At 45.8% G+C, this 25,853-nt stretch overlaps 6 protein-coding genes across 6 annotated transcripts; 5 read left to right on the forward strand and 1 right to left on the reverse strand.

The window, feature by feature from the left end:
- Window positions 1-603: 603 nt before the first annotated feature.
- On the forward strand, window positions 604-1,461 carry HD556DRAFT_1450930 (uncharacterized protein; the record flags this gene model as incomplete). Its single annotated transcript, XM_041307847.1, has 1 exon — window positions 604-1,461. One exon carries the CDS (start codon window positions 604-606, stop codon window positions 1,459-1,461), a length of 858 nt encoding a protein of 285 aa, XP_041152664.1.
- Window positions 1,462-5,119: 3,658 nt separating this feature from the next.
- Window positions 5,120-5,633, reverse strand: HD556DRAFT_1192503 (uncharacterized protein; the record flags this gene model as incomplete). The annotated part of the gene is made up of 2 exons (XM_041296207.1): window positions 5,120-5,315; window positions 5,365-5,633. Coding segments are annotated over 2 exons (465 nt in total), but the record flags the coding sequence as incomplete, so codon positions are not given.
- Window positions 5,634-7,902: 2,269 nt separating this feature from the next.
- Window positions 7,903-10,758, forward strand: HD556DRAFT_1314446 (uncharacterized protein; the record flags this gene model as incomplete). The annotated part of the gene is made up of 11 exons (XM_041300929.1): window positions 7,903-7,955; window positions 8,050-8,094; window positions 8,151-8,217; window positions 8,273-8,336; window positions 8,394-8,650; window positions 8,696-8,779; window positions 8,825-9,089; window positions 9,136-10,013; window positions 10,062-10,208; window positions 10,233-10,269; window positions 10,448-10,758. 11 exons carry the CDS (start codon window positions 7,903-7,905, stop codon window positions 10,756-10,758), a joined length of 2,208 nt encoding a protein of 735 aa, XP_041152666.1.
- Window positions 10,759-12,586: 1,828 nt separating this feature from the next.
- HD556DRAFT_1450934 (uncharacterized protein) lies at window positions 12,587-14,192 on the forward strand (the record flags this gene model as incomplete). The annotated part of the gene is made up of 2 exons (XM_041307848.1): window positions 12,587-12,808; window positions 12,858-14,192. The coding sequence occupies 2 exons, from the start codon at window positions 12,587-12,589 to the stop codon at window positions 14,190-14,192; spliced, it is 1,557 nt and encodes a 518-aa protein (XP_041152667.1).
- A 244-nt stretch (window positions 14,193-14,436) lies between these two features.
- Window positions 14,437-16,644, forward strand: HD556DRAFT_1450935 (uncharacterized protein; the record flags this gene model as incomplete). The annotated part of the gene is made up of 6 exons (XM_041307849.1): window positions 14,437-14,509; window positions 14,562-14,696; window positions 14,748-14,855; window positions 15,322-15,546; window positions 15,589-15,803; window positions 15,850-16,644. 6 exons carry the CDS (start codon window positions 14,437-14,439, stop codon window positions 16,642-16,644), a joined length of 1,551 nt encoding a protein of 516 aa, XP_041152668.1.
- Window positions 16,645-23,928: 7,284 nt separating this feature from the next.
- Window positions 23,929-24,986, forward strand: HD556DRAFT_1450938 (uncharacterized protein; the record flags this gene model as incomplete). Its single annotated transcript, XM_041307850.1, has 2 exons — window positions 23,929-24,156; window positions 24,219-24,986. 2 exons carry the CDS (start codon window positions 23,929-23,931, stop codon window positions 24,984-24,986), a joined length of 996 nt encoding a protein of 331 aa, XP_041152669.1.
- Window positions 24,987-25,853: the final 867 nt, after the last annotated feature.

Below are 25,853 nucleotides of genomic sequence, written 5' to 3' on the forward strand. Positions count from 1 at the left end.
CTATTTTCTATAAGAGACTCACTCTTGTACTAACTGATCTCCCCATATACACCATCGATAACCACACCGCTTATGCCACCCCTGGAAGCATTGCGCCGGCAACTAAACTAATGCTTCTTCTACCTACTTTCGCATCTGCCAACGGCACTTCGATTCCATCCTCCGGTCTCCAATACAGCTTCGAGCCTTCTCTTCTGATTCTCCTATATTATCCTTCCTAGTTTCCAGATATTTGTCCGTCGCTTGTTTGGCCATATCGGTCCGACATCAGATTCCAACCTCGACGTACAAAAGCTCCTTCCCCCTCCCCTTGTCCCTTTATCCTCATTTCTATTCTTTGATTGTCGTACCCACCTTTTAACTCTCTCCAACATGGCTCACCCTTTCGCCCCGAAGTTCGATCGACAAGCAACCCTGTGCTGCCTCTTTTGCAGTAAACCAACCACTGATATGATCAGACACATGTCCGTCCATAACAAAGACCCAAGCTTGACCTTCAACTTGTTCGGTGCGCGTCGACCTCTTATGCGTTTTAAACCTCTAACCCAGTCGCTTTCCAGGCATTAACGTCACCGCAAAACAGGTGCATTCCAAGGGTTATCGATGTCCCTTCCTCAAGTGCACTTTCACGGGTCTGCCTGCTGGCCTATACATGCATTTGATGAGTCACATTACTGTAAGGCTTCCCTCCTTTTGATAACGCTTGCACTCATAAACTCTAAGCTAACCGTAGACGAAACGGAACAAACCCTGCCCGTTGCTGACGGATGTCCCACCAAACGCCCTCTCGACTTGACGCAATCGCCCGAATTACCAGACATCGTCTCTCCTACAAGCACCTTGGCCAGCAGCACCCTGTCCCTACTCAATAGGGTCACGGGTTTAGTCACACCATCTACGCATGCATTCGAAGAGCCCCCCAATAAGAAGCGACGAACCGAACCACCCCCTTCGCCCTCTCCCATCACTACTACGTTATCTCCCGGTATGATCCCACTGGAACATACTCAAAAACTCCAAATAATCAGTGAGTACATTGAAGATAATATCGGCTGCTGTCCCTTTCATGGCATGTCCTCGTCTCTTGAGATTATCAACCAACACGCAGATCTCTGCCATTGCGACCTCATCGACACCAGTAAATACAAAGCCGTTTTCCGCAAGGTCATGCGCAAAAGTGTCAACAACAGCATGTTATGTTTCTCTTGCTGTGGTTACATGGGCTTTCACCACCCTGTGGAACGCTCGTGCGACAGCGATGCTCTCCAGGACATCTGGATCGGCATTCCTTACATCGTCTTCTGTGTCCCGGCGGTACATCACATCATATTCGCAGCCCTCGGCAAGCACAACTACCGTCTCATCATCCATGACATTGAATCCTTTGTCATCTGGCTTTTTCAGCCATCACCTCACAACAGCATCCCCACGAGAGCAACCCGAACGTGTTCGACTTGTTGATTGCTTTTGCATTGTGCTCAAACGAGTTTGCGGAGATCGAGTGGTCAGATGCCCTGGCGGAGGCAAACACGAGGATTGCTAACTTCTAACATGCTCATTTCCATTTGCTCAACTTTCGTTTCCATTCAACTGCACGCATTTTAGTATGTACATTAGGATCAAGGTCGGTTAGATACCAGGCGGACAATTAGTTTTATGCATCATTCAGCAGTCAGATGGATGCCCGCCTTGTATTGTACATTCATAGATCACTTCATGCCAAGTATGTTTCATGGCTGTTTGACTAAGTACTTGCTTCCCACAACACGCTGTCGTAGTCTAATTATCGCTCGAAGAGAGTTTTCCGTTCGCACATTATAAGTTTTTTTTATTAAATAATATCAGAAGGCATCAATGCCTTGGACGCGTGGCTCCATTTCAGAGTTAATTTTTGAGATGACAGATAGGGGTAACAGTGTGTTGCCAGCCCACATATATACTCACCCTCGGCCTCCGTCTTTTGATTTCCCACCTTGTCCTCCTCCCTCAACATGCCTCCCCAACAAAAACCCCATGACCTTATAACTAACCACTCTATTAGGGTTCTCATGACCAGACCCACCGATGGAAACGTTGACTTAACCACGCTCGATCCTCAGCAACGGGCCGCGCTAGATCTCACTCGCAACGGAACCAGTTTCTTTCTCACCGGTGATCCTGGTGAGTGTTACTCCCGGTTCAGGTTGCTGTACTCGATGTTTTCTAGGAACCGGAAAAACCTTCACCAGTCATCAAAATTATTGAATACTTGTTAACCAAGTACTCCAAGCACGAGGTGGCCGTAACCGCGAGTACAGGGGCTGCTGCGAACAAGATTACAGGGTAAGTTTGAATTATTCTTCTCGAGATCGATCCCTACCCTCACAACAGGACAAACAATTCATTCGTGGGCTGGGCTCACGGGTTGCGAGACAACCCCCGAACAGGCCTTGAAAAAAGTTGTCAACAACAATTCGGCGGTTGCGCGTTGGATAGAAGCCAAAGTACTTATTGTGGACGAGAGTAAGTCCGCCCCCTAGCCTACTTTACCCACCACCACGACAACCCAGTTTCCTTGGTCACTGGATTCTTTATATCCTGCTTGGATAAGATCGGGAGAAAAATAAGGCAGAAGGATATTCCTTTTGGAAATATCCAGGTGCGTAACCACCATTCTTTGCAGACATAAACTCACCAGACCAATCAGCTCATTACCTCGGGCAATTTTTTACAGTTACCCCCCGTTACCCCTAAGAACTCCTCGCCTGATTTTGCTTTCATGTCCACATCATGGATGGATACGCTCACGCAGAACATCAGATTGACTACGGCCTACCGCCAGCAGAGTCCAAGTAGGTTCCGACGACCACTCCAATGCTAACTTGAAACAACAGGACTGCCAGGATTCATTAAGCTTTTACAAGAGATACGCATCGGCAAGGTCTCTGATCTAACGGTCAACATCCTTAGGCCCTTGAAGCGACAAATTCCCCGCACATATTTGCCTGAAGTCGAGGTGGTCCTTCTCTTTTGCACTCGCTCACATGCAAACACCGCAAATGAGGAACGTTTGAGTAAGATACGGGGTCATTCGACGAGGTACACATCCATAGACGACACTTCGACTGATCATGCCAAAAAGCTAGTCGACAATGGGCCAGCCGAACGATTAGTGAAACTTAAGACAGGAGCGCAGGTCATCCTGCGAAAGAATATCGGTAACGGACTACATAATGGTAGCCCAGGAGTTGTACTCGGATTTTACACGTCATACGATGTACAACCTGAAGATGATAGGTCCTCCTCACCGCAGACTTTGTTCAGCATCCGTGACGTCCAAGTTGATGAGAACTCCAGACCTCTTCATGCCCAGCCAGGCAGTCGTCGTGCTGTTGGAGGTCGCAAAGAAAACCTATTTCCCCTTGTAAAGTTCAAGCAAGCGGATACTCATGAACATGTTCTTGTTTTAGATGAAGAGTTTACATTTGATTACGAAGAACGCGGGAAAACAATGAGAGCTTCTCGAATTCAAGTCGATACCGCACGTTTACTGATCAGTCCTCTTTCTAACGCTTGTTTTAGGTTCCACTTTCTTTGGGGTGGGCGATGACCGTTCACAGGAGCCAAGGTTCTGGTTTTGAGAAAGTTTCTGTAGACTGTTCCCGCACGTTCTCCCCTGGTATAGTTGTCATCAAATCTTTGAGCATTCAGAGTTGATATTGTCGCTAGGCCAGCTATATGTCTCCCTTTCTCGCGCCCAGTCTCTGCAAGGACTACAAGTCTTGGGGTTTCACCCAAAGAAGGCGAGTTCATTCATCAAGTTTGCTGCTCCGCTGACATGTGCGAAGGTTACAGCAAATGCTGTCGCTTTAAAATTCATGAAGGATACCTTTGGGTCCTTATAAGGGATTCTCTCGCGTCATTTCAATGTGTTTAATTTTTGTATAACTGGTAGCAAGCCTCAAACTTGTTTTCTCGCTATTCTTTGGTTACCACGTTCTGGAGGTTCTTTTGCCCTTTTCATGCGCTCTTAGACATTCAAATCGAAATCATGTCAACCGTGAGAATCGGTTAGTGCGCACACCCAGTTGTAACAACCTTCAGACCCATCTTAGTTTCCATATCATTCATCGTTGATGGTTTCCCCTGTGGCCCGCATAGGCAACCGCTTTAACACTATGGCGTTGAGCTCCCGTTGGGAGGGGGCTTTGAACGCGTGGAGTCCTCATGACACATTGAGGGGAGAGGAAGGTCAAAGTTAGTTAGTTAGTTAGTTGAGCAAATTTGAGGTTAGGAAGGGTTATGCCTAAGATAACGTTAGCGTCAGCTATGGGGTCCCACAGTGAATCGGAATATCACATGTAGAAGCACGCCCGACCTTGTTATGATCTATCAATCACGGAGAGCGTACCAGCCCCTGCTAACCCTGACGTTTCAGCAGCCAAGCCCAGTAAGTCGTCCAAAAGTCGGTCCCCACACAATCTCACATAGATCACGGTGGGTCATGCGCTGTCGTGATCTCACATAGATCTCTTGACTTGACAACAAACCGACAGAGGATTGAAACTTTTGGGAGGCCACCGTCAGGCAAGGGAAAACAAAGAGCATGGTATCACAAGAGTGAACGTAAAGAACGTCGAAGACGAATACACTTTGTGATGATTAATAAGAAGCATAAAAGAATATGACTAGAGCTAACCATGCATTAACTATAGGGAGGGTGAACAAGATGTGGGGTTGAGTCTAATATAGGGAACACTGGTTCATGTTCAAGGTCTGCCCTACAGCGGAGTCGCAATCACAATTGCACCTGACTTGGACGTTGTCCACTGGGCCAGTTTCCAGCGGAGTGGGAGCACCTGGTGATTGTTAAACTTGGTGAACAGCGGGGAAGAGGGGTTCAGTTAAAAAAACCGGATGAAACCGTTAAGCCCAGAAGGCCATGGGAGCCTTTGTAGTCATGTATTAGTTCGAACGATTGACACAGCGAAATGCAAAATTTTAACATTCCTGGCAATTAACTAGCGAATGATAAGGCGCAACAACAGCCAGAAACGCTACGGCATATGACTTGCGATATTTTAATACACAAGAACGTCAGTCTAATACGTTACGACATGTAACTGTTGAGATTTATAGTCCCCCCCGCCCCCTTAAGAGACCAGCCGGCAGGTTTATCTTTCAACAGCTCAAATGAAGAGCGGGGAAAAAACCAAACATTACCTATCCGCCCTGGCGTAATGCCATCTCCTGACACCCCAGGCTGAGGAGTCCAATCTCCTATGCTGTGATACAGCGCGCCGGCCATTAGAATGATAACCTCGCCAGGCCGGTACCTTCAAAGCAATCAGTATACTTTCGATGACTGCACCAAGGGGCGCTCACGAAAGTTTGAGTTTGAGATCTGGAATGTAACACTCTCCACCCTCGAAGCGGCCCATTGGGAATATCACAGCAGGGCCTGCATCCAATCCATCCTGATGCGGAAGTACTGCTAGCTTCCATACTATTACCCTACCTAGGAAGGGGCCGGGGTCGACTACCGTCCATTTGCCTGCCTCAAAAGCCTTCTGGTATTTCTTATAAAATTCCGGAAAGCTCACGTGAAACATGGCAGACAACCGCAGCACCAATGCCTCAGTCGCCTTGTAGTACGCATAAACGTGGGGGGCGCCGTGCGGTCCAGATATCATGTCTTTCGACGGATGAATCCCGTGCTAAAGCGATAAGTGTCAGAGAAACGTGTTAAACTGGAGAAAATGCTTACCGTCCCTGCAACACGACCTTGCTCTGCCCACCCATGCACGAGGTGTAGCACACCAGTGCTCTCCGACGCAAACGAATCGTCTTCATAAACATACTCTACCCCCTGCCATACAAAACTTCGTCGACCGTTGGTCTCACGCAAGGTTTCACCGGGGGGAACACTGTCTTTGGCATACTTCATTAAGATGTCGCCCCCGTCGTGGCGACCGTCACGAATAGCGTGTTGGACGCCAAGGTGATGGACGAGGAGCTGAGTAGATACCATCACCTTTTCGAGTGTTTGCCTCTATATCAATAGTTAGTAGATTGTACGTACTCCAATTACAAAAAAAAACTCACTTTGATTCCGTCAAAATACAATTTTTTACCCTCTCTCTGGGCATTGTCCAGCCACGCTGAAGATCGTCCCATCGTCGATGGGGTCTGCGGTCCTGGAATGTAGCGCGCGTATATCCCTTCGACGATCTACGGCTCTAGCGAGCTGTCAGTTCATCCTCCTGGCAAGGTAAATAACCTCACCTCGAGGTTGCCCTCCACTCGTCTTGCGAAGTATGCAACCAGCGTGTTGCCCAGCTCATCTTGAAAAATCCCCGATGCTCTGTCGCTCTCCCATGCTTTCATTTCGTCCATGACCTCCTGCGACCGTATTCTATCCTTGGAAGCGTTTTTGGGGCGAGCCTGGAGTTCTTTAAGGAAGACCCCTGGTAACCTGTACACTGGCGTCTTATCCACCCAGTGCTTCAAGTCGTGGTCGACATGGATGATCAAGCGCTTGTTGAGCTGGCTATCCAAGCACTTACGCTTCCGAATGACGGGCCTCAGTAGGGTCGTCTTCGGGTGTGGGGTCCTTGTCGCCTTGCGAAGCGCACGCTTAGGACTGTCTTTGAGAATGGCCACCGCTTGTGAAACTATCTTGGCGTCAGTCACAACTTGACGCAGTTCACCATCGCACGAATCATCCGACAGCTCAGTTAAGCTGCTGAGGGAGGACTTATCGTCGTTGTCGTCCATGTCTTGGAGCATGCGTTCCTAGGGAAGCTAATTTGGGCGTGAATATGGTGCATACAGATATTTATTGTATTCGCTAAGCTCACCATCTGTGAAATTTTCATGCAAGCACGTAAAGCGACGCGCTTAATGGGCCTGCCATGCGGCAATTTACTAAGATACATGTGATCAATTGAATTGGCTCACCTCAGCCTCCGCCAGAGGGTCTTGAGCTGCGAGATTTCTCATCAACTACATCACTGCAGAACGTAATTTGAATATCGTACTTACACAGATTATGGAGGGATTGCAAATGTTACTGATTAGGAGTTGTCGACAGTTCTGGATCATCATCAGGGCGCTGAGCCTACTCCGAGCGTTTGATCCCCAAGCGAGACGCTTCATAGACCTGTTATGCGAAACTTCTTCAATACATACAATCATTTGAACATCAGGCTCACCTCGTGTTTTACTCGGCGTGCCCCTGCCCGACGGCTTCAAGCTTGTGAGAGTTTTCATCAGGACTCATATGCCCACTCTGATCATCTACTATGTTTAGAACCTTCAAGTTAATTTCATATACGTCATTGATAATATTAATGATTGGCGTGTAATTGGAACTAACCTTAATATTCTTTCGGAACGTCAAGAAGACAGACAGATCTATATGTCTTCAATTGGCATGTCATTTGAGACGAGCTCAAAATTCAGAGTCATAATTTGGATTGAATAAAGGAAGTATACAATACGCTATTATAATAACCGGTACTTCTGGTGATCGAAAGGAAAAGTCCGAAAGTTCTGGGCGCGCCTGATATAGGGATCGCCATATAATTTTGAATGTCCGCCGGCATTGTCCGTCACCTGTTGTGGTTCACGCTACTTTCCGGCGGAGGTCTAATATCAATAGTTCATCCCTATATGAACTTCGTCGAGGCTACAGGTTGCTTTTTCCCACCTTCCACATACCACCCCACGTCAAAGTGCTATTCTCAGATACTTTCCCATCTTTCTTATACCACCCCATTGTACATACATCTTTTTAGAATTTACTTCTAGACACGTCTTTAGCCACGCGTATCAATTTCGTCATATTTGTCGACGCATCACATATTTTAGCACGCGCAATTAAAAAATGATGTGACATCATATATGAGCACCTATTGTAAAATGTCCACTACGCCACAATGGCCAATGATTGACACGCCTGGCCAAGATGCTTGGTAAGCATCCCAAATTAGTCATCCCTATAAAAATATGAACTTTGCGTTTTGCACGCCTTTTTCAACTCCCCTACGTACTGCACGATACCACAAGGTCACGCGTCGGACAATACTCAATAGCGTGTGGTCACAATTCTTGGTAAGTTAAGTCATCGCTGATCCCTATATAATTAAGGCTCATGTGTGCGTTTGCAGGCTTCTTTTCCCTCATCAATCTTACACTGTCTACGTTGAGAACCCAAGTAGTTGGTTTCATTCGCAGGTACGTACTTATTTAATCGAATAAAATTAAGGTTGTTAATACTAACAAAACGTAGACAATGGCAAAATGGTCTGCGCTGTCACCAGATGAGCACAACGCCAAACACGTTAGAGTAGAAGGTATGCAATTGGTCAAATATTGAAGTCGTTATCATAACTTATATTTTGGCATGGTAGCACTATCAGCCTTGCAGGATCCCGGCGCTTGGGCCATCCTCGAGCGCTTCTTAACAACCGATTTGACTTTTGGTGACATGGAAGACAAATTCCATGCGTATCTCGGCGATCGTCATCGACCGCTTGAGTGGACACCCACTAAATTGGCGATCTTCTCTGGCGAGCGTGATGATGCATTGTCGTTAACCAATTTGCTTGCGCTAAAGCATCAATACATTCCTGAAGATGACGACATCGAGGAGGCCCCCCCTCTTACTGTAAGTGATGGTTTTTTATTTACAATTTACGCTGATTCAAAGTAGCCTAAGATCGATTTTCTAGAGATCTCATTTGACAACGATGGTGAGGAGGACGACATCGAAGTTATGGATTTTCCCATTCGCTCGGTAAGTATATAGCTTCTAGCGTAGAATCATGCTGATCAATTGTAGCGCAAGAATCTCTTCCTGGACATCGAAGCCGGTGAAGAGGACAAGTCGGACGACGAGATTGAAGGTGGCGTGCTCAGCCGCGCCAGTGTGACGCTTTTGCCGGCGCCAAGACATAACCTAGCCGACGCAATTCACAGAATCGAGCAGAGCTATCAAAGTGGCTCTAGCAGTACGATTCATCGACGTTCGCCAGAACACACTCGCAAAACCGCCCCCCTTCCAACAAGGAATATCCCTACGAGGATGTACGTCTTCACAGTCAACGGTGAGTGTTTTTTGGCAAACATTTACAGCGCTCAAATGCATTGCAGTCTCCGCGCGAGAGTTCCTTGCAGAGCACCTGGAGAAGCAAGGTCACTCTGTTGTTATATCGCCATGGATAGCGGCCCACCTTTACGTGACCTCTGATAGTCCCCTCACCATCATGTCAACTGTCCCCGAATCCCTCAAAACGTCAATGAAGAAATGGGACCGTATAAGCAACGAAGAAGAGGCCGTAATCAACGCGCTACGATTGAAATTCCCTTACCCCGCTTGGCTTAGAATCAAGCGGGGGAAGTATAGGGACTCCATCGCTTATGTTTACGAACCTGAGCAGAAAAATATGTTCATGACCGTGCTCATTCCTCCCAAGGAGTTCCCTTATGACATGCCGAAAGGCGCCACAGCGCTATTCGACCCTTCACGCCTACCTACCCCGCTGTCCGACATCCTTCGCGATGGAGAAGTTGTCGGGTATAAATTTAAAGGCGAGGAATACTATAGCGGTCTCCTCAAAAAGAACTTTCATCGTTACTGCACCGAGTTGGTGCACGTCCCTCACCCAGACGCCATCCGACTTCACGTCCAATCGGGTTGGGATACCCCCTTCTGCAGAAAAACCGAAATCTCCTTCTCTAAGCAGCTGTTGCGTCAGGGCGACTTGGTTCGCCTCACTACGCCAGACTTGCTTGGGCAGATTTGCACGGTCATAAGCACTGACCACGCATTTGGGGGTTCGGTGAAGTTGGGATTCAAGTTGGATGGTCGAGAGAAGGCCATCGAGGCTAAACTTGACCACGTAGAGCGCGTGTTCAATGTGGGCGATGAAGTTAGCATTATAGCTGGCGGCTACTTGGGTGTACAAGGTCATATCGTTGAAAGAGATGACGATATCTTCACTATTTGCCAGTTCGGAATGCTGGAAGAGGTATGTATTCAATTCTCTCCATACAATTCTACCTAACACATTCTATAGATCGAAATTTCCAAGTATTACTTGGATCGTCGTCCTATCGATTGGACCCTTCAAGGGCACATGCCCGCCCAGTCATACGTCGATCCTCTCCCGGAGCCGAACACTATTGAAATCGGAGACTATGTCAAAGTCACCATTGGTGATTTGGTAGGTAAATGTGGTGTTGTGCAGTGGGCCTCAGCAGGCTTCATTTGGTTCCAGGATGATGGTCAGCTGATGAGGGCCAACGACCACAGTGGTATGGCGCCGCCATTCATCCATGTTGCAGCTTCGACAGTCGAACGAACACGCCTTCCTCCCACCATCACCTTAACCAAGGACCTGTGGTTACGACCTCAGACCTGGAGATGCCGTCTGCGTCACTCGTGGTCCCGAATTTCGCACAGAGGGAGTTGTGCGCGCCGTGGACTTTGTTGGCGCTTGCTTGACATTAGAGACTGAATTATCAGAATTAGTACGACCGAACCCTAACAGCCACGTCGTCAATCCTAATTTTGTGCAGGTGACAGTTCCCATTCGATTCGTCATGAAGACGCGTAACGCTCCCCTCGACACCTTCAACAAGTTCATCAACAAGGAAGTGTTCGTAATTGGAGGCGTCAAGAAGGGCTACCGTGCGACGTTGAACGACATATCTACCGACACTTGCATTATTGCTGTCCACGGTCAACCTCGCATGACCGTTAGACTGCTGTGATGTTGCGACTCAGTTAGTCGTTTCCTTTATATCTTAACGGTCTCACCAGCTTATCATTTGTATAGCTACGGTTGTCGCTTAAATGGCGCCATGATCGAATGGATCCGATTTCACTTCGTTCTGTGAAATGCGCAGAAAGTCACATGTGGCGCTGCCATCCCGAAGCATAACCCCCCCACCTGAGAAATCCAGTATCGTCCTCTGCCGACCGCGGTCCACTCGTCACCTGGGCCTCCTGGTCCCAGGAGGATCTTGCTGTGACAGTCCTCTCAAATTGAGACGACAGGAAGACCCCTGGACCGTCAATGCGAACGACATCGCTGAATCAGCCCAACCAAATCCTCGCGGTATGTCTTCTCTAATGTTATTATAACGCGACACTTACTTTTATTCTAGACCCTATATGCTGGCTAAAAGAGTTCTCTTCGCAGTTTCATCGTTACCACGCCCTTTTTAATGTTTCTGCAGGATTCCAGAATGCCAAGTTGCTGAAACGCCTAGCTTACACTCATTCTCCCTGATCCATTCTGCGGTCTCAACGGCCTTGCTCCCCCGGGTCACATCGCAGCTTGGTGCACTGCCAAGACTGCAGGTGGCGCAAAGGTCGACTACCACATTCCTGTGGAGTTTCTCACTCCAGCTCAACCCCGTAAAAAAGAGCAGGAGTGCTTTATCATGTTCGGTCAATACCGAGGGGGTATTCGGACCATTTCCAAGTGTAACACCAAGGATCGCACTCTCGAGGTCAAAATTCTTCCGAGCTCGAAGGTTACTGTTACCGTAGCTATCGGCGACGTCTGCCTGGTGGAGCCTACCAAGCACATACATTAAGTATCGCACATTTAGGCATTATTCTGTTGCATACGGACATTTTGTGGAATACATATATATACCCTTCAATGTACAGTCAGGTTAGTTGCTACCGGTCGCACATCTACCAAAATTTTGAAATGTAGTAGATAGCATCATCAGTAACATGTATACCCGCAAATCCAACACAAATACCAATACCCAGGATTATACTGATTAGCATCTTACCGGATGTTTCAGAGTACACCTTGATATAATGTGATACTGACAACCCGAGCCAGTCTCCTTGGTCACTGGCCTCTTTGTATCGTGCCTGGATAAGATTGCCCGAAAAATAAGGCAGAAGGATATTCCTTTTGGAAACATCCAGGTGCGCAATCATCGACATAGTGCCCAGGCGAGCTTCTGGTTCCTGATAGCTGTAAATTCTGTTTTGATGCGGCTTCTCGTTTACTTCAGGTGAAATGCTTGCGCAGTGGTTGGCACCACGGGAGCTTGGTAAGTGCACAATACTCTGCGATTAGCCCCTACTGATTGTCTGACCCTCTGGGCTACATCAGATATCGCATGCTACTAATACTACTAGCATTTGGGGCACACTAATCCGGTGGATAAATTCTTACCGATTGATGACATTTCACGAGTCTGAAAAGAAGCATTATCCCAAGAGCTTCGTTTTATGCACTGGACCGAAAGTTATGCTATGGTTCGCAATAACAAAGATGAGTACCATCTAGTAGCATCCTTCAAAGCTTCACTCCTGATACAGTCCCGACAACGTGCTTGACCACCAGGTACATATCCTGCATGCCAGGATCTGCGACATCCCACACCAATGGACGCACTTCATCGATCTTATAAGAACTAGACCCATCGTCTGCGTTCATACTTAGTTTATTGATCTCTCTGTCAGAATTGGCGTCTCATAAGAACCAACTCGGATCACAGACGAGTTCTTCTACAGATACCGGCTGGGTTAAATACTGGGTCAAGTAGCGTGTTCCAGGACCCGCACCCCATGTCTCTCGCATATGAAATCACACTCACAATATGCGAGTTAGTTTACAGCAACCCTCACGGTTGTCAGCACTTGCTTCCGCTCTTGGCGGTTAATCGTGCAATGTGTGATGTCGCACTAACGGTCCTGTGGAGGGAATTGCCTACTGCACTACCGCTCCTTCATCTTATGCCGGAGGACGTCATCGAAAGGCATTTAGCAGTGGACAGCGTCTGGCGCTATGTGAGTCGTTTTGTCATTCGTGATATGGGCAACCCTCACGCTGCCTTAGATATTGCATGGTCCTCCTTCACCCTCGCAACTAGACCGATTTCATGTCTACGCCCCTCGCGTCCGTGCCATCATCTCACGAGAGCGCGCTCTCACCTATGATACGATCGAAGCTTTCGCAGCCATACTTCGTTGCCACACCTCCATGACTGATGCCCCCTTCCTTCCTAACCTAACCTGCCTGCGACTCGCCCATGGGAGCGATCCCGTCCTCGAGTTCGTACCGTCCATGATTAACAGGGGTTTGGAAACCCTCGCGATCCCACAGGCGGTAGTGGAGCTAGAGCCTATTCTAACCCGTATCCTGGAAGTGCTGCCTCCCATCCGCAACCTCATCTGCATTGAGATCACTAATCTCACACGTCTTCGTGATTTTACTCGTCGCATTCACCTTCTCCCCACCCTTCGCGCTCTAACAGTAACTCTTCTCGACCCCGAGGGCATGGAAGCGATCTTTTCGCACCCCTTCCTACGTAACCTAACAGTTATTGTAGACAGACAGTTGTACCTGCCGCAGCATACACCAACTTTTCATCATCCCTTACACTCTTTCAGCATCAAATTCCGGAAGTCTTGGCTCGGCGGCGGTATGGGCGCGGACGATTTGGACGCTGCCCTCACCCTGTTACGAAGGGTTAGGCCCCCTTGTGAGCAGTTGAGCATAACGCTCGGTCTTCACGTTGATGGCCCCGCCTTGGGTAAATTCATCAGCTCCCTCTTGCCCGAGCCGAGTCGCGTTGCCCTCACCGAGTTCTCAATCTTTGACCTCTCGCATTTCACTGTGGATGTAGAGGCTATCACCAATTGCCATAGCGCCCCATTCGAGCTAAAATTTCTTCAACCGCTTTTCCAAGTTTTGTTGACGCACATCGACCTCAGTTGTTTTAATATGTGCCTTCTTGATGACGACGATCTCTTTGATCTTTCTGTTAGCCTGCCTCAAATAGAAAGTCTATTCCTAGGCTGCTCACGCTATTTCCCAACCCCTCCAAGAGCATCGCTAGTCGGTGTCTCGCATCTTATACTCCATTGCAGGGCTTTGAGAGAGCTAGGTCTTGTTTTCAGTTGTAGTCTGGGAACGATGGACCTCGACCTCCTCCCCCGCAACAAGTGGATCAACACGTTAACTGTGGGAGTTAGCCCTCCGTACAATGACGTTGCCGTTGCGGCTTTCCTTGGTCGTTCCCTACCTTCGGTCAACACCATACACGTAGAGGATTACGATTCATTGCTCAGACCAGCTAACTACATCCTTTATGATCGTCTGAAACGAGTTGAACGTTGGCAGAACATATTAGACAGGAGGTCATCGCTTATATATGACTTTGGCCTATAGTGTAATTGCTGTGCAAACTACCAAACAGTGACCTCAACGTATGATGTTAGTTAGATTTGCCAACACTATGATTAGTTCGCCTCCATATTATGTAATTGTCATTGCTGATCCCTACAAATCAAGTAGCTTGCCTAGCTTACGTAATATTTCTCTCTTCTTCCTTAATACCATCCTCTTGTCCATATCGTTAAGGAACTTGTGGTCTCCGTAAGGTGGGGAGGAGCACTAACATTTTGCACCAACCATGGATAAAGCACGCCCAATCAAACGGGTTCGTTTTCAAGAGGTAGTGCGCGACAATGCCAATACTTTAGAAAGTGAGTCGTTATGTTCACACCAGAGATTTTCTTATATGGAAAACCCTATCAGCCTCGTCCAACTCAGAGTCTAACCAGACTAGCTCTCCGTCTGCAGAGGACATCTGCACGTGGACTCATAAAGCCCAAGCAACGGCCCCATGTTTCATTAGAGATGTTTATTCAATGAGGGAAAGCGCTAGCACAGGTTAGTTTTGCTATCCTAACCGAACACTTACTGAATCACAACCAACTACAGGACCTAGATCCAGCTTTTACTGGCTGGGACATGTTCCCTGTCGAATTGTGCACATCATTGGTGTGGTGGTAGGAATCGATGTGCGCGAGAAAGGAACGCTGTACACCGGTGAGCTAACAGTTCCCCTGTGGTGTTACGACTGGGATGAGTCGAGCTATCTGTGTCTGAATAGACAATCGGCAAGATGCCAGATAGACGTGAGTCTTCTCTCGAATGAGAGGTCAAGGTTTCTGGCTAAGGCGAGTGTCGCTGACTCCCTTAGAATAGTAGTTCTCAGACAGTAAGGTTGGAGACCTTACTGAAGGACAATGTTCCAGGTAAAACCCAGTAGATTAAAGTAAAGAATACAATCGTTAGTAGCTAGGTCTATATACCGAATGTTCAAGCAGAGCTTGTAAATGGTTATCAAGATAGAAGCATGATAAGAAGAAAGATAAGGCGGACAGCCCGCTTGGCGAAGATAACAGATAAGCATGATACGGACAGCCCGTTTGTAAGCGAGATAAGAAAAATGAGGATAGGGGTCTAAATGTTACTGTAACATGTAGCATCCATACTGATTCCTGTTGTAAAGTCGACGATTCCATGGAGGTGATCGACTGTATGCTTCGCCACCCCGGACCCTTGGCCCACCTGGATGCTAATGCAAAAGCAGCATTATGGCCAAGCGGATGGCGCCCCGCTCCTGCTCCAGTTTCAGTTCCTCCGCCTCCTGCTACTGCTATCGGCTACTCTGTAGAAGTAATCGGTAAAGTCATAGAATTCCATAACCAGCGACAAATTAATGCCAAATCCATAAGTGCGTTCTTTTTGTCTCTCTGACTCTCAACTGACCCTTCAGAGGCCTGTGAGTCGACGAACGATCAATGGAAACATGCCATTACCGTCGTCGAACTTCACAAGTCCAAATACTCAGTGCCAAAGCCGTTCAAGATCCTGGTTGAGGTCGACCCTCCGTCGCTGATTCCCTCAAAGTGTCCATTGCGCGAGCCATCCTCTCCTCTGATGCATAGCGCGGCCTCTAAGTTGTCAAGTTTTGTTATACCTGGTTCAATAGTAAGTGCTTGGCCATACACTACTCCTCTCTAACTTGGTTGCATAGGACCCCCCTCAGTTTCGGCATCCATCTCAGTTGCGTACGTCAGACCTCACTGACAAAACCTTTCAATTATATCTCCAGCATTATTTTCGACATGCGCCCGGTGATGTACCTCACTTTGATTATCGTCAATTTTTTCTGATGCAGACACCAGGACAGTCTACATCACCACCCACGATGCTTTCGCATCTACGTTGGATTCCAGAGCTGGCCCTTCTCGCCAACCGAGTGGTCCATGCCGAAAAGCAGCGGCGCACCCCAACGGACGCAGGGGGAGAGAAGGCAGCGCAGACCCGGAAGTCGTTTATCTCTCGTTTTAGCTCTGACCACCTGCGCGTAAAGATGAAGAGGCTTTTTATGTGGGCAGTACTCCAGCTTTACGAACAAGGTAGTATTGTACTCTATGATGGACTTTTGGATGCCCCAACTGCGTCTGTGTCCATAGTGCCCTGCGACTCCGCCATAACTGACACGGCGAGCTCCCCAGCTCCCTCTGTTGTTCTCCTCTCCAGCACGATATTCTCCTCTCCTGACGCTACCAAGTCCGAGATTTCTGAAGACAACGCTTACTTATCAGATCCGCCTTATTACGAGGAAGACGAGGCATACACTTCTGTAACTGCGGCCCTCCTCGTTCAACCTGTGCGAGACATCATGTGCACAAGAGGTATTAGAGGAAAGAGCATTAGGGTTAGAGCAGAGGACATCGCGAAGGATTTGAAAAGGTTAGACAGGCGTTGGGCGCGTATTGACTTGCGGGCCGTTGAAGAAGCCATAGACACCATCGTTATTGACTAATTACTAACCTCTTGTAACTTCTCTTACCGCTGTATTTAGTTCAAACCCGTCCAATCTTACCTTGGTCAAGTCTGACAGTTGTATTAGATTCGTCCGACTTATTTACTGCACTGGAAGTCGACGGGGTGCACAACAGATGTTCGCTAGAGCGAGTAAGCAGGCATCTGCAAATCCCCACTTCATTCCTGCCAAATGCAGGCAATGATGCACATGTACGTTTCGATCTGTTTGATCCAATACAAGGTCGACTAACATATGCTTTGCTAGTCAGCCGCCCAGGGACGCCTCTCACCTCAGAATTGGAGTCAAGCTCAAATTCGGGCCCTGGGAGGATGATAGCGACTATTCAGACATGGAAGGTATCGGACCTGTTATCAACAAAACCAATCCTGACATTCGGGCTGTTATATATACTTGATCAGATGAAACCTCCTAGCTGGCCCTCGTGGATATCTTAACTATGATGTGAGTGGGGATTTGTGATTCGAGTATGTCCTTGTTACCAGCCGCCATGTCCTTCACCTGCTACCCCCCAGATTTCTCAACGCCAGCACGTACTCTACCTCGGCCAACTCGTCCAATTCTCTCCTTAGCTCTGCCCGCCTAAATTCTAACAGTAACCCTAGCATATAGCGCATCATCTCTCCGTGCGCTGGGTGACGCACGCTGCCCAGCCCTTGGTTGGCTCTATGGATGTTCTCGCGAGCCGTCGCTAGCCCCCGAGCCCATAAACGCTGGATCCCCATGAGACTCGGAGTGCACAAGTAGGTTACACTCACCTCCACCTCCTCCGTCACCATGAATACCCTCTCCTCAGGGTCATCTTCCATATCTGCTTGCCCTTGTACCTGCGCCCGACCTTGCACCTGTGCCTGGCCGAACATATGAGCGGTTCTGCATATGCAGACTGGCTACTCACCTGATTCGGCGGACATCCTGAGTGATGGCGTTAGATTACAGTTAGTTAATGACTTACCTGAGCCATGTTCTAACGCATTGGTATAGGTAGTTGGTAGTGGATGAGAAGAAAGTGCGTCTTACGGTGGGCTAAGGAATTTATAGGGAAGCACTTTGGTCAGTATGTGTTGGGAGAGAAGAAAGTGTGTCTTACGGTGGGGTACTGATTTATAGGGACGCACTACAATGCTTATATCATTATTGTACCTCCTACGTTCACCAACATTAACTAACGCTCACTCTGTAAATTAGCTAGTGTCACTTAATACATGGGATGTTTCACAGGCTTTGCATGAATGTCAAAATCTCATATCATGACTGCACCTTGTCAGACAAGATTTAAGAGTGAACGAATGTCCTACTGAACGGAAGGATGAACCCCTGTTAATCACTGACTTTTCAGTGCCAAAAGTAGATAAATAACCCCTGTCTGTCTGAAATGCGAAAATAATAATCTTGGTGCCCAGGTGTAAGTAACTGAACCATAATCACAATTTCAGAGAAATAGAAGTCTATGGAAGCATAGAATTATCTGTCCATAATATGATACCTTGTTGGAAGAATCTGGAAAACCATCCACACAGGAGTATTGATATTTCGAAGTCATATGTACCATCCGCACACCCATCAAGGAATCAAATCTGGCATTCACATACTATTCATAAGTAAATGCAAGTCATATGAACCATCCACAAATCAAATCTAGCATCTGCCTAACATTCACAAACCTCTGCAAATCAAATCTAGCATCCGCGTACCATCTGCAAGTCAATGTCAGTCATACGTACCATCTGCAAATCAAATCTAGCATCCGCGCACCTTGTCTTCTGACATTCGCAAGTCATACGTACCATCCGCACACCCATTAACAAATATAACCCAGCATCCGCAAGTCAAATCTAGCATCCGCACTCCTTATCTCCGACATTCGCAAGTGATCTTTACGGTAGTGATACAATCAAAAGTCAAGCAAAACAAAGTCAAGTCAAAACAGAATTTTGACCTTGGCCAACGCATCAAGCAATCACACAAACCAAGCAAAATAAAGGTAGCATCAAACAGAGTCAATGCATCATCTGCATGCCTCATCTTTGCGCAAATGGAGCATCCGCACATAATACATATCAACCTGTTCACCTTTCCGTACATCAAATCAAGCATCCCAGAAAACCTTTACAGAAACATAGTATCCATATGCAAATAATCAACAGGATAAATTCAAGTCCCCCCCACCCCCCGCCCATGTTAGCTGCCTCGGTTAGTGTCTCGGTTGGTGTCTCGGTTAGCTAGGTTTCGGTGTCTCAGTTAGTTAGTTAGGATCAGGAATGCATTCTCTCAGTTCCCAGCCCCATTTCACAATAACCCTCTGCCAGACTACAATCGGTCCACAACTCAAATTCCATCAAAATCAACAAAATCCCCGCAATACCAACACAATCTCGCTCCGCCCCCCAGCATTCAAATCATCAAAAATCACAAAAATACTGCAAAATCCAATCAAGTAAACACACAAATCTGACCTCCCCCAACGCATCACCCAAGACAAGCACCACCGCAACAACAGCTACAACATCCGCACTCAACAAAAATGAACAAAAATCAATTCACAATTCCATTCTCAGTCAAGACCACCATAGCAATAACACAGTCAACATCAAGCAACACCCCAGCAGCAACAACACAAAAATCAACCAAGATCAAGTCAAGTCAGAATAAAATTTCGACCTCAAAGACACATCCATACAGACAATCAAATAGCCAAAGTCAACCAACATTGCAGCAATAAATTCACAACAATCAAGCAAAACAAAGTCAAGTCAAAACAAAATTTCACCAACACGCCCAAGACTATCGCACCAAAAACAGACACCCAAAATCAAGCTACGTGCACCACAGCAACATCACATCAAGTCAACACAAGGTTCTGTCCTTATCTAACGCAACACCTCAGACATATGTACCAAACCAAAAACACTGCCTCCGCCACAAGTCCAATAGCACAAAAATCAACCCAAGATGATACAAAATATTCTGACCACCACCAATGCATTTCCCTAGACTATGATAGCAATTAAACAGCACAATCAAGAAAATCCAACCCTCCCACCCATTAGAGCTAGGCTTTAGCTTAGGATCAGAAACATATTATCTATACACCCTATGTGTTAAGACCATGCACAAAGGGTAGGACTGATTCCAAGGGGCTTGGCTTCAGCTCATGCGCTGCGCCCCTTACCCGAGTATGTGCCCTTAACTTCAGAATGAAGTCCGGAGAAAGTCCAGTGAAGTCCGAAGGACTTCCGGAGAAGCGTGGGAAACTTCGGAAGGACTTTCCGGACGAGTGCGAGAAACTTCCGGATGAGTGCGGGAAAGTTCCGGAGGAACTTCCGGAAATTACGATGGAGTTTCGTCCTGACGGGGATATGTGTAATGGCTACTCAGGACAAGTCCTGAGTAGAAGGAAACAGAGGAAAGGCTGCAAGGACAAAGTCCGAAGCAGAATAGGTCCGGAGGACCGCGGGAAAGTTCCGGAGGAACATCCGGAAACTCGGAGGAATGGAGGATCGGATGAGTGGATGAGTGGAGGAGCGGAGGAGCGGAGGAGCGGAGGAGCAGAGCTCCGGCCTAGGGAATTCCTCCCTAGGCCTGAGATGGATAATGACTAAGTCGGAGGACTAGAACTGTTACGAGGACTTAGGGTGAAGGCTAGTGCGAGGACTAATATGTGTATGATATTCAGACTGAGGAAATACAGGAGTATCTACTGGGGTTTATATACTAGAGGCAAGTCTGTGCAGATCAGTAAGCAGAGGGGTAAGGCTATGTACGAGCATGTGGAAATGTATTAGAAAATAAGACGGATCATAGGAAATAAACTCGGAGATGAAATGAGGTACGGAAAATGAGGAAGTCTAACTCAAGAAGGAACATACAAAGGGATAAGGCACGGAAGATAGACGCGGGTCGGATCCGGATGTCCGGAGATGAATGCGTGATAGGTCTGGGTCCGGAACGCAAGGAAGATAGATGTGGGTCGGATCCGGATGTTCGGAAGTCCGGAGACAGGTGATTTACCATAAGGGGATGGGCGCTGATTTAAGGTTTGGGTTCGGACATGACAGATAGGTCGGATCCGGAGATCCGGAGATGTGGATATCAGATCTGGCGTCCGGATATCAGATGCAGGAGTACAGGGATCCGGACAGATAGAGGATTGGGTCTGGAGACATGGACAGGAGGTCCGGAGGTCCGGATGAGGCGTGGGAATGTCGTCAGATGTTGGTCCGGAATGTGGGATATGACACTATGGCTGTATATTATATATATCATCACACATTTTCCTATTGTTTTTGATGTCCTATCTGATGGAATGGATCACTGGGATTCCATTGCACTATGTTTTAAGGAAATTGGTGGTCAGGAACATGAGTTATGCTCATTTTACTGTTGATTGACTGATTCAACTGAATCACCATATTAGGACAGTATAAATCCATCAAAAGACATCAAATATCTAATAAATACACTGATATATATATACTATAGTGATTGAGATATATGATTTTGCACTCATTTCTAATATTGTCATATTGTACCTACTGGTCCAGGAGGAGGGGGTCAGCTATCATCTGACAAAAAATTGCTGGAGCTTCAATACTTGGTGTGTCATCTTTAGAAACATTTAAAATGATAGGAAGAAGCTTTCCTGGATGATAGGTCATGTCTAGTATGTCTGACTTAAGATGGGCCTCTACCTACTATAGGCACAAGTCTATCATCTGACAAAAAATTGCTGGAGCTTTAAGACTTGGTGTATCATCTTTAGTGACCTTGAAAATGGTAGGGAGAAGCTTGTTTGGATGATACAAGATATCTAACATGTTTGACTTCAGACAGGTCTCTAGCTACTATAGGCACTAAGTCTATCAGCTGACAAAAAATTGCTAGAGCTTTCAGACTTGGTCCATCATCTTCAGTGACCCTTCAAATGGTAGGAAGGCACTTGCTTAGATGACAGATGATATCTAGCACATCTGACTTCAAATCACCTTGAGTTATCATAGACCTCAAGTCTATCATCTAACAAAAAATTACTAAAGTTTCAAAACATGGTCCATCATCTTCAGTGACCTTTAAAATGATAGGGAGAAGCTTGGTTGGATGATAGATGAGTTATGCTCATTTTACTAAGTATCATTATATGTTATTGTCTTACCATATTGAGATGGTGTAACTCAATTGAAACACCTAGCATTCTTCACAAACAGCTATATATGTTCTATAGTGTTATGAACATATGATTTTCAGGTGATATCACAACATATCAATATAGTATGTACCAGAGAAGAAGGAGGGGGGGGGCCTACAACCTTACAAAAAATTGCTAATATCCCAAAATTTGGTCCATTGAATTCTATGACCTTACAAATGGTGAGCAGAAGCTTTGTTTGATTGTTCATGATGTGAGAGACTGATAATAAGACAAAATGATCAACTACCATACTTGCCAAGTTTAATACTTCATAAAAAATTCCTAGAAGTCCAAGACTTGATACATCATCTTCTGTGACCTTGAGAATAGTGGAAAGCAGTTGATTTAGATCATGGAGGATGTTAATGATTACTAGTGAGAGTTGAGCCTTTACTAGCATATCCACTATATCTGGTGTATCACAAAAAATTCCTGGAAGTTTAAAGCTTGATGCATTATCTTCTGTGACCTTGAGAATAGTGGAAAGCAGTTGATTTAGATCATGAGGGATGTTGGTGATTACTAGTGGTAGTTGACCCCTCACTAGGATATTCACTATATCTGATGTTTATGAAAAATTCCTAGAAGTTCAAAACTTGGTGCATCATCTTCTGTGATCTCAAAAATGATGGAAAACAGTTGTCCCAGATGATTGGTCATCTTTGTGCTTACTATCTACAGGCCACCCCCTACTGCCATATCTATCATATCTAGTGTTTCATAAAAAATTCCTAGAAGTTCCAAATTTGGTGCATCATCTTCTGTGACCTTAAAAATGGTGGAAAGCAGTTGATTTAGATGATAGGTGATGTTGGTGATTACTGGTAGGAGTTGACCCCTTACTAGCATATCCACTATATCTGGTGTATCACAAAAAATTCCTGGAAGTTCAAAGCTTGGTGCATTATCTTCTGTGACCTTGAGAATAGTGGAAAGCAGTTGATTTAGATCATGGGGAATGTTGGTAATTACCGGTGGTAGTTGACTCTTCACTAGCATATCTACCATATCTAGTGTTCTATAAAAAATTCCTAGAAGTTCAAAACTTAATGCATCACCTTCTGTGACCTTGAAAATGATGGGAGGCAGTTGATTTGAAAGATTGGTGATGTTGGTGATTACTTGTGGTAGTTGACCTTTGACTAGCATATCCACCATATCTGGTGTCTTATAAAAATTTCCTAGAAGTTAAAAACTTGGTACATCATCTTCTGTGACTTTGCAAATAGTGAGAAGCAGTTGTTTCAGATGATTGCTCATGTTGGTAATTACTGGTGGGAGTTGACCCTTTACTAGCATATCCACAATATCTGGCATCAAATAAAAAATTCCTAGAAGTTCAAAACTTGGTGCCTCATCCACTGTGACCTTGGAAATGATAGAAAGCAGCTTATTTGGAAGATTGGTGATTTTGATGATTACTACTCTGAGCTGATCCCCTACTACCACATCTACCATATCTAGTCTATCATAGAACATTCTTGACAGTTCATAACTTTGTGCATCATCTTCCCTAATCCTGAAATTGGTTGGAAGCAGTTCATTTTGATGATTGTTGATGTTGATGATCAATGGCTATGCTTGATCTCTACTGAGTTCAGCACCTTATCAAAAATTCCTAGCAGTTTATGACTTGGTTCATTATTTTATGTCACCTTGAAAATAGTGGAAAATAGTGGATTTGAATGATTAGTGATGTTGGTGATCACTGGTCATAGTTCATCCTCTACTGGCATCTTCACCATGTCTAGATTCTATGCAAAATTTCTAGTAGTTAAAAATTGCTGCTTTAACTAACTGACACATTCTAATAGCCCAAATTCTATGCAAGTCTGCTATCTCATAAAGAATCCATTGATGGCTCAGTATTCCAGAGAAGAAGTTTGTTAAAATATTATGAATATTTAAGATCTTTGGTAAGAATCAACCTTTGATTATCAAATCCATTAATGATGTAAATGTCACGTGAATTTTTCACTCAGAGTGCATGTTTATGTTGGTGCTTATACATCTTGAATGCAGACTTTTATAATTCTCAACTTGAACAAAGTTTGAAGATGCATCGTATATTCAATATGCATGACATAGTTTTCATCATCTTTCAGATGGTCTATGCTCTCATTATCCAAGAAGGTTCTGGTGGACTTGGTGCTTTTGCTGCATTATCTACAACATCTTCAACTATCTCTGAGGCTGTCCTGCAGCTTCTATGGAAGAAGCTAACCTCTATGGAACCTCTTATTTATCTTCTACCACATGATCTTATTCAAGAATATGAAAGTTCAGATGGGGTATTGAAGTGGGTGAGTGATTGATTATTATTTTAGAATATTTTTGGTTTCTGATTAAGAACTGCTTGATATAGAGATTTCTTAGGACTCCACAGCAGTCTGATCTAGAGAGATTTCAGTCATATGCCAGAAGAGTCAAAATGATCTGTGCTGTTGATGGCAAAGCACTCCAGTCCAGACATATCCATGTTTTTCAAACTCTGGCAGCCTTGCATGATAGGATCAGATCTGCAGGCTCCCTTTTGCCCTATCTCTATCATATAGAATTGATGGACAAAAGTGACTGTTTGATCCAATATCTGGACAGACTTTTGCTTCCAGGATTGCAGACTTTGATACTGCCTCCTCATATGATCTTGCCACCAGATGTGCAGACTCTGCTGCCTCATCTGCAAAATTTGGTCTACATCTCAGATGCATTTCATACTAGCATGATTTTAAACTCTTTGTCCAACTGCACTTTCATGCACCGCCTCACCCTATCCTACATCCAATGTTCCTTGATGGCATCATTAGCATCTCTCCATCAGCTCATCAGCCTAACTCTTATCATCATTCCTGGAACATCTATCATGCGGAAGACCAGCTCTATTTCCAACCATTCTATTCGTATGGAGGTTCTAAACATTCAAGTGGAACCTAACCTGCACTCTTCAAATGTCTCTGTCAACATTGGTTTTCCAGCTATCATATCTCTTTTATCCAACCATCACATCATCTGTCAGGGCCTCAGCATCAATATCCACCAAGAATATTGCTTTGCAAATCTTATTCTGCATTTTTTCAATATCTTAACATCACTTCCATCAGTTGATGATGATGATGATGGATTCCTGGCTTGAGAGAATCTGGCTGGTTTCAGATTGAATATGCCATGGAATGAAGATTTCTTTGTGCTAGATGAAGAGAGTTTTCAGATTCCAAGAAATGGTTTGGCATCTTTGCATAGACTTGTCTATTTGACTGCTCTGGAGCTGGAGGACTTGGGAACCTGCAGGATTGATGATGATGCTTTGCTGAATTTGGCCATCAGTCTCCCTCATCTTCAATGCCTTTTGTTAGGCACCAGATCATTATGGGAGGAACCTCCAAGGGCCACTCTGTGGGGAATATCTCTTATCCTGCATCATTGTTCTCATTTGGAGATGCTTGGTCTTCTCTTCAACTGCAGCTTAGGATATCACAGCATAGAATCAGCATACAGCAATAATCTTATCAATACATTGCATGTAGGATTCTCACCTCCTTATAGTTCTTTCACTGTGGCAGCATTTTTTACTCATTCATTGCCTAATCTTGATATAATCATAGTAGAGCCTATAGAATCTCATAGCAAACATTCCTGGAGTAGAACTGATCTTACTCTTGCTGATCGTAACATTAGGATTCAAGAATGGGGCAGTGTTAAGACCATGCACAAAGGGTAGGACTGATTCCAAGGGGCTTGGCTTCAGCTCGTGCGCTGCACCCCTTACCCGAGTATGTGCCCTTAACTTCAGAATGAAGTCCGGAGAAAGTCCAGTGAAGTCCGAAGGACTTCCGGAGGAGCGTGGGAAACTTCGGAAGGACTTTCCAGACGAGTGCGAGAAACTTCCGGATGAGTGCGGGAAAGTTCCGGAGGAACTTCCAGAAACTCGGAGGAATGGAGGATCAGATGAGTGGATGAGTGGAGGAGCGGAGGAGCGGAGCTCCGGCCTAGGGAATTTCTC

The sequence above is a fragment of the Suillus plorans genome, assembly GCF_016647745.1.
Source record: "Suillus plorans strain S12 chromosome Unknown HD556scaffold_116, whole genome shotgun sequence".
Lineage (NCBI taxonomy): Eukaryota > Fungi > Basidiomycota > Agaricomycetes > Boletales > Suillaceae > Suillus > Suillus plorans.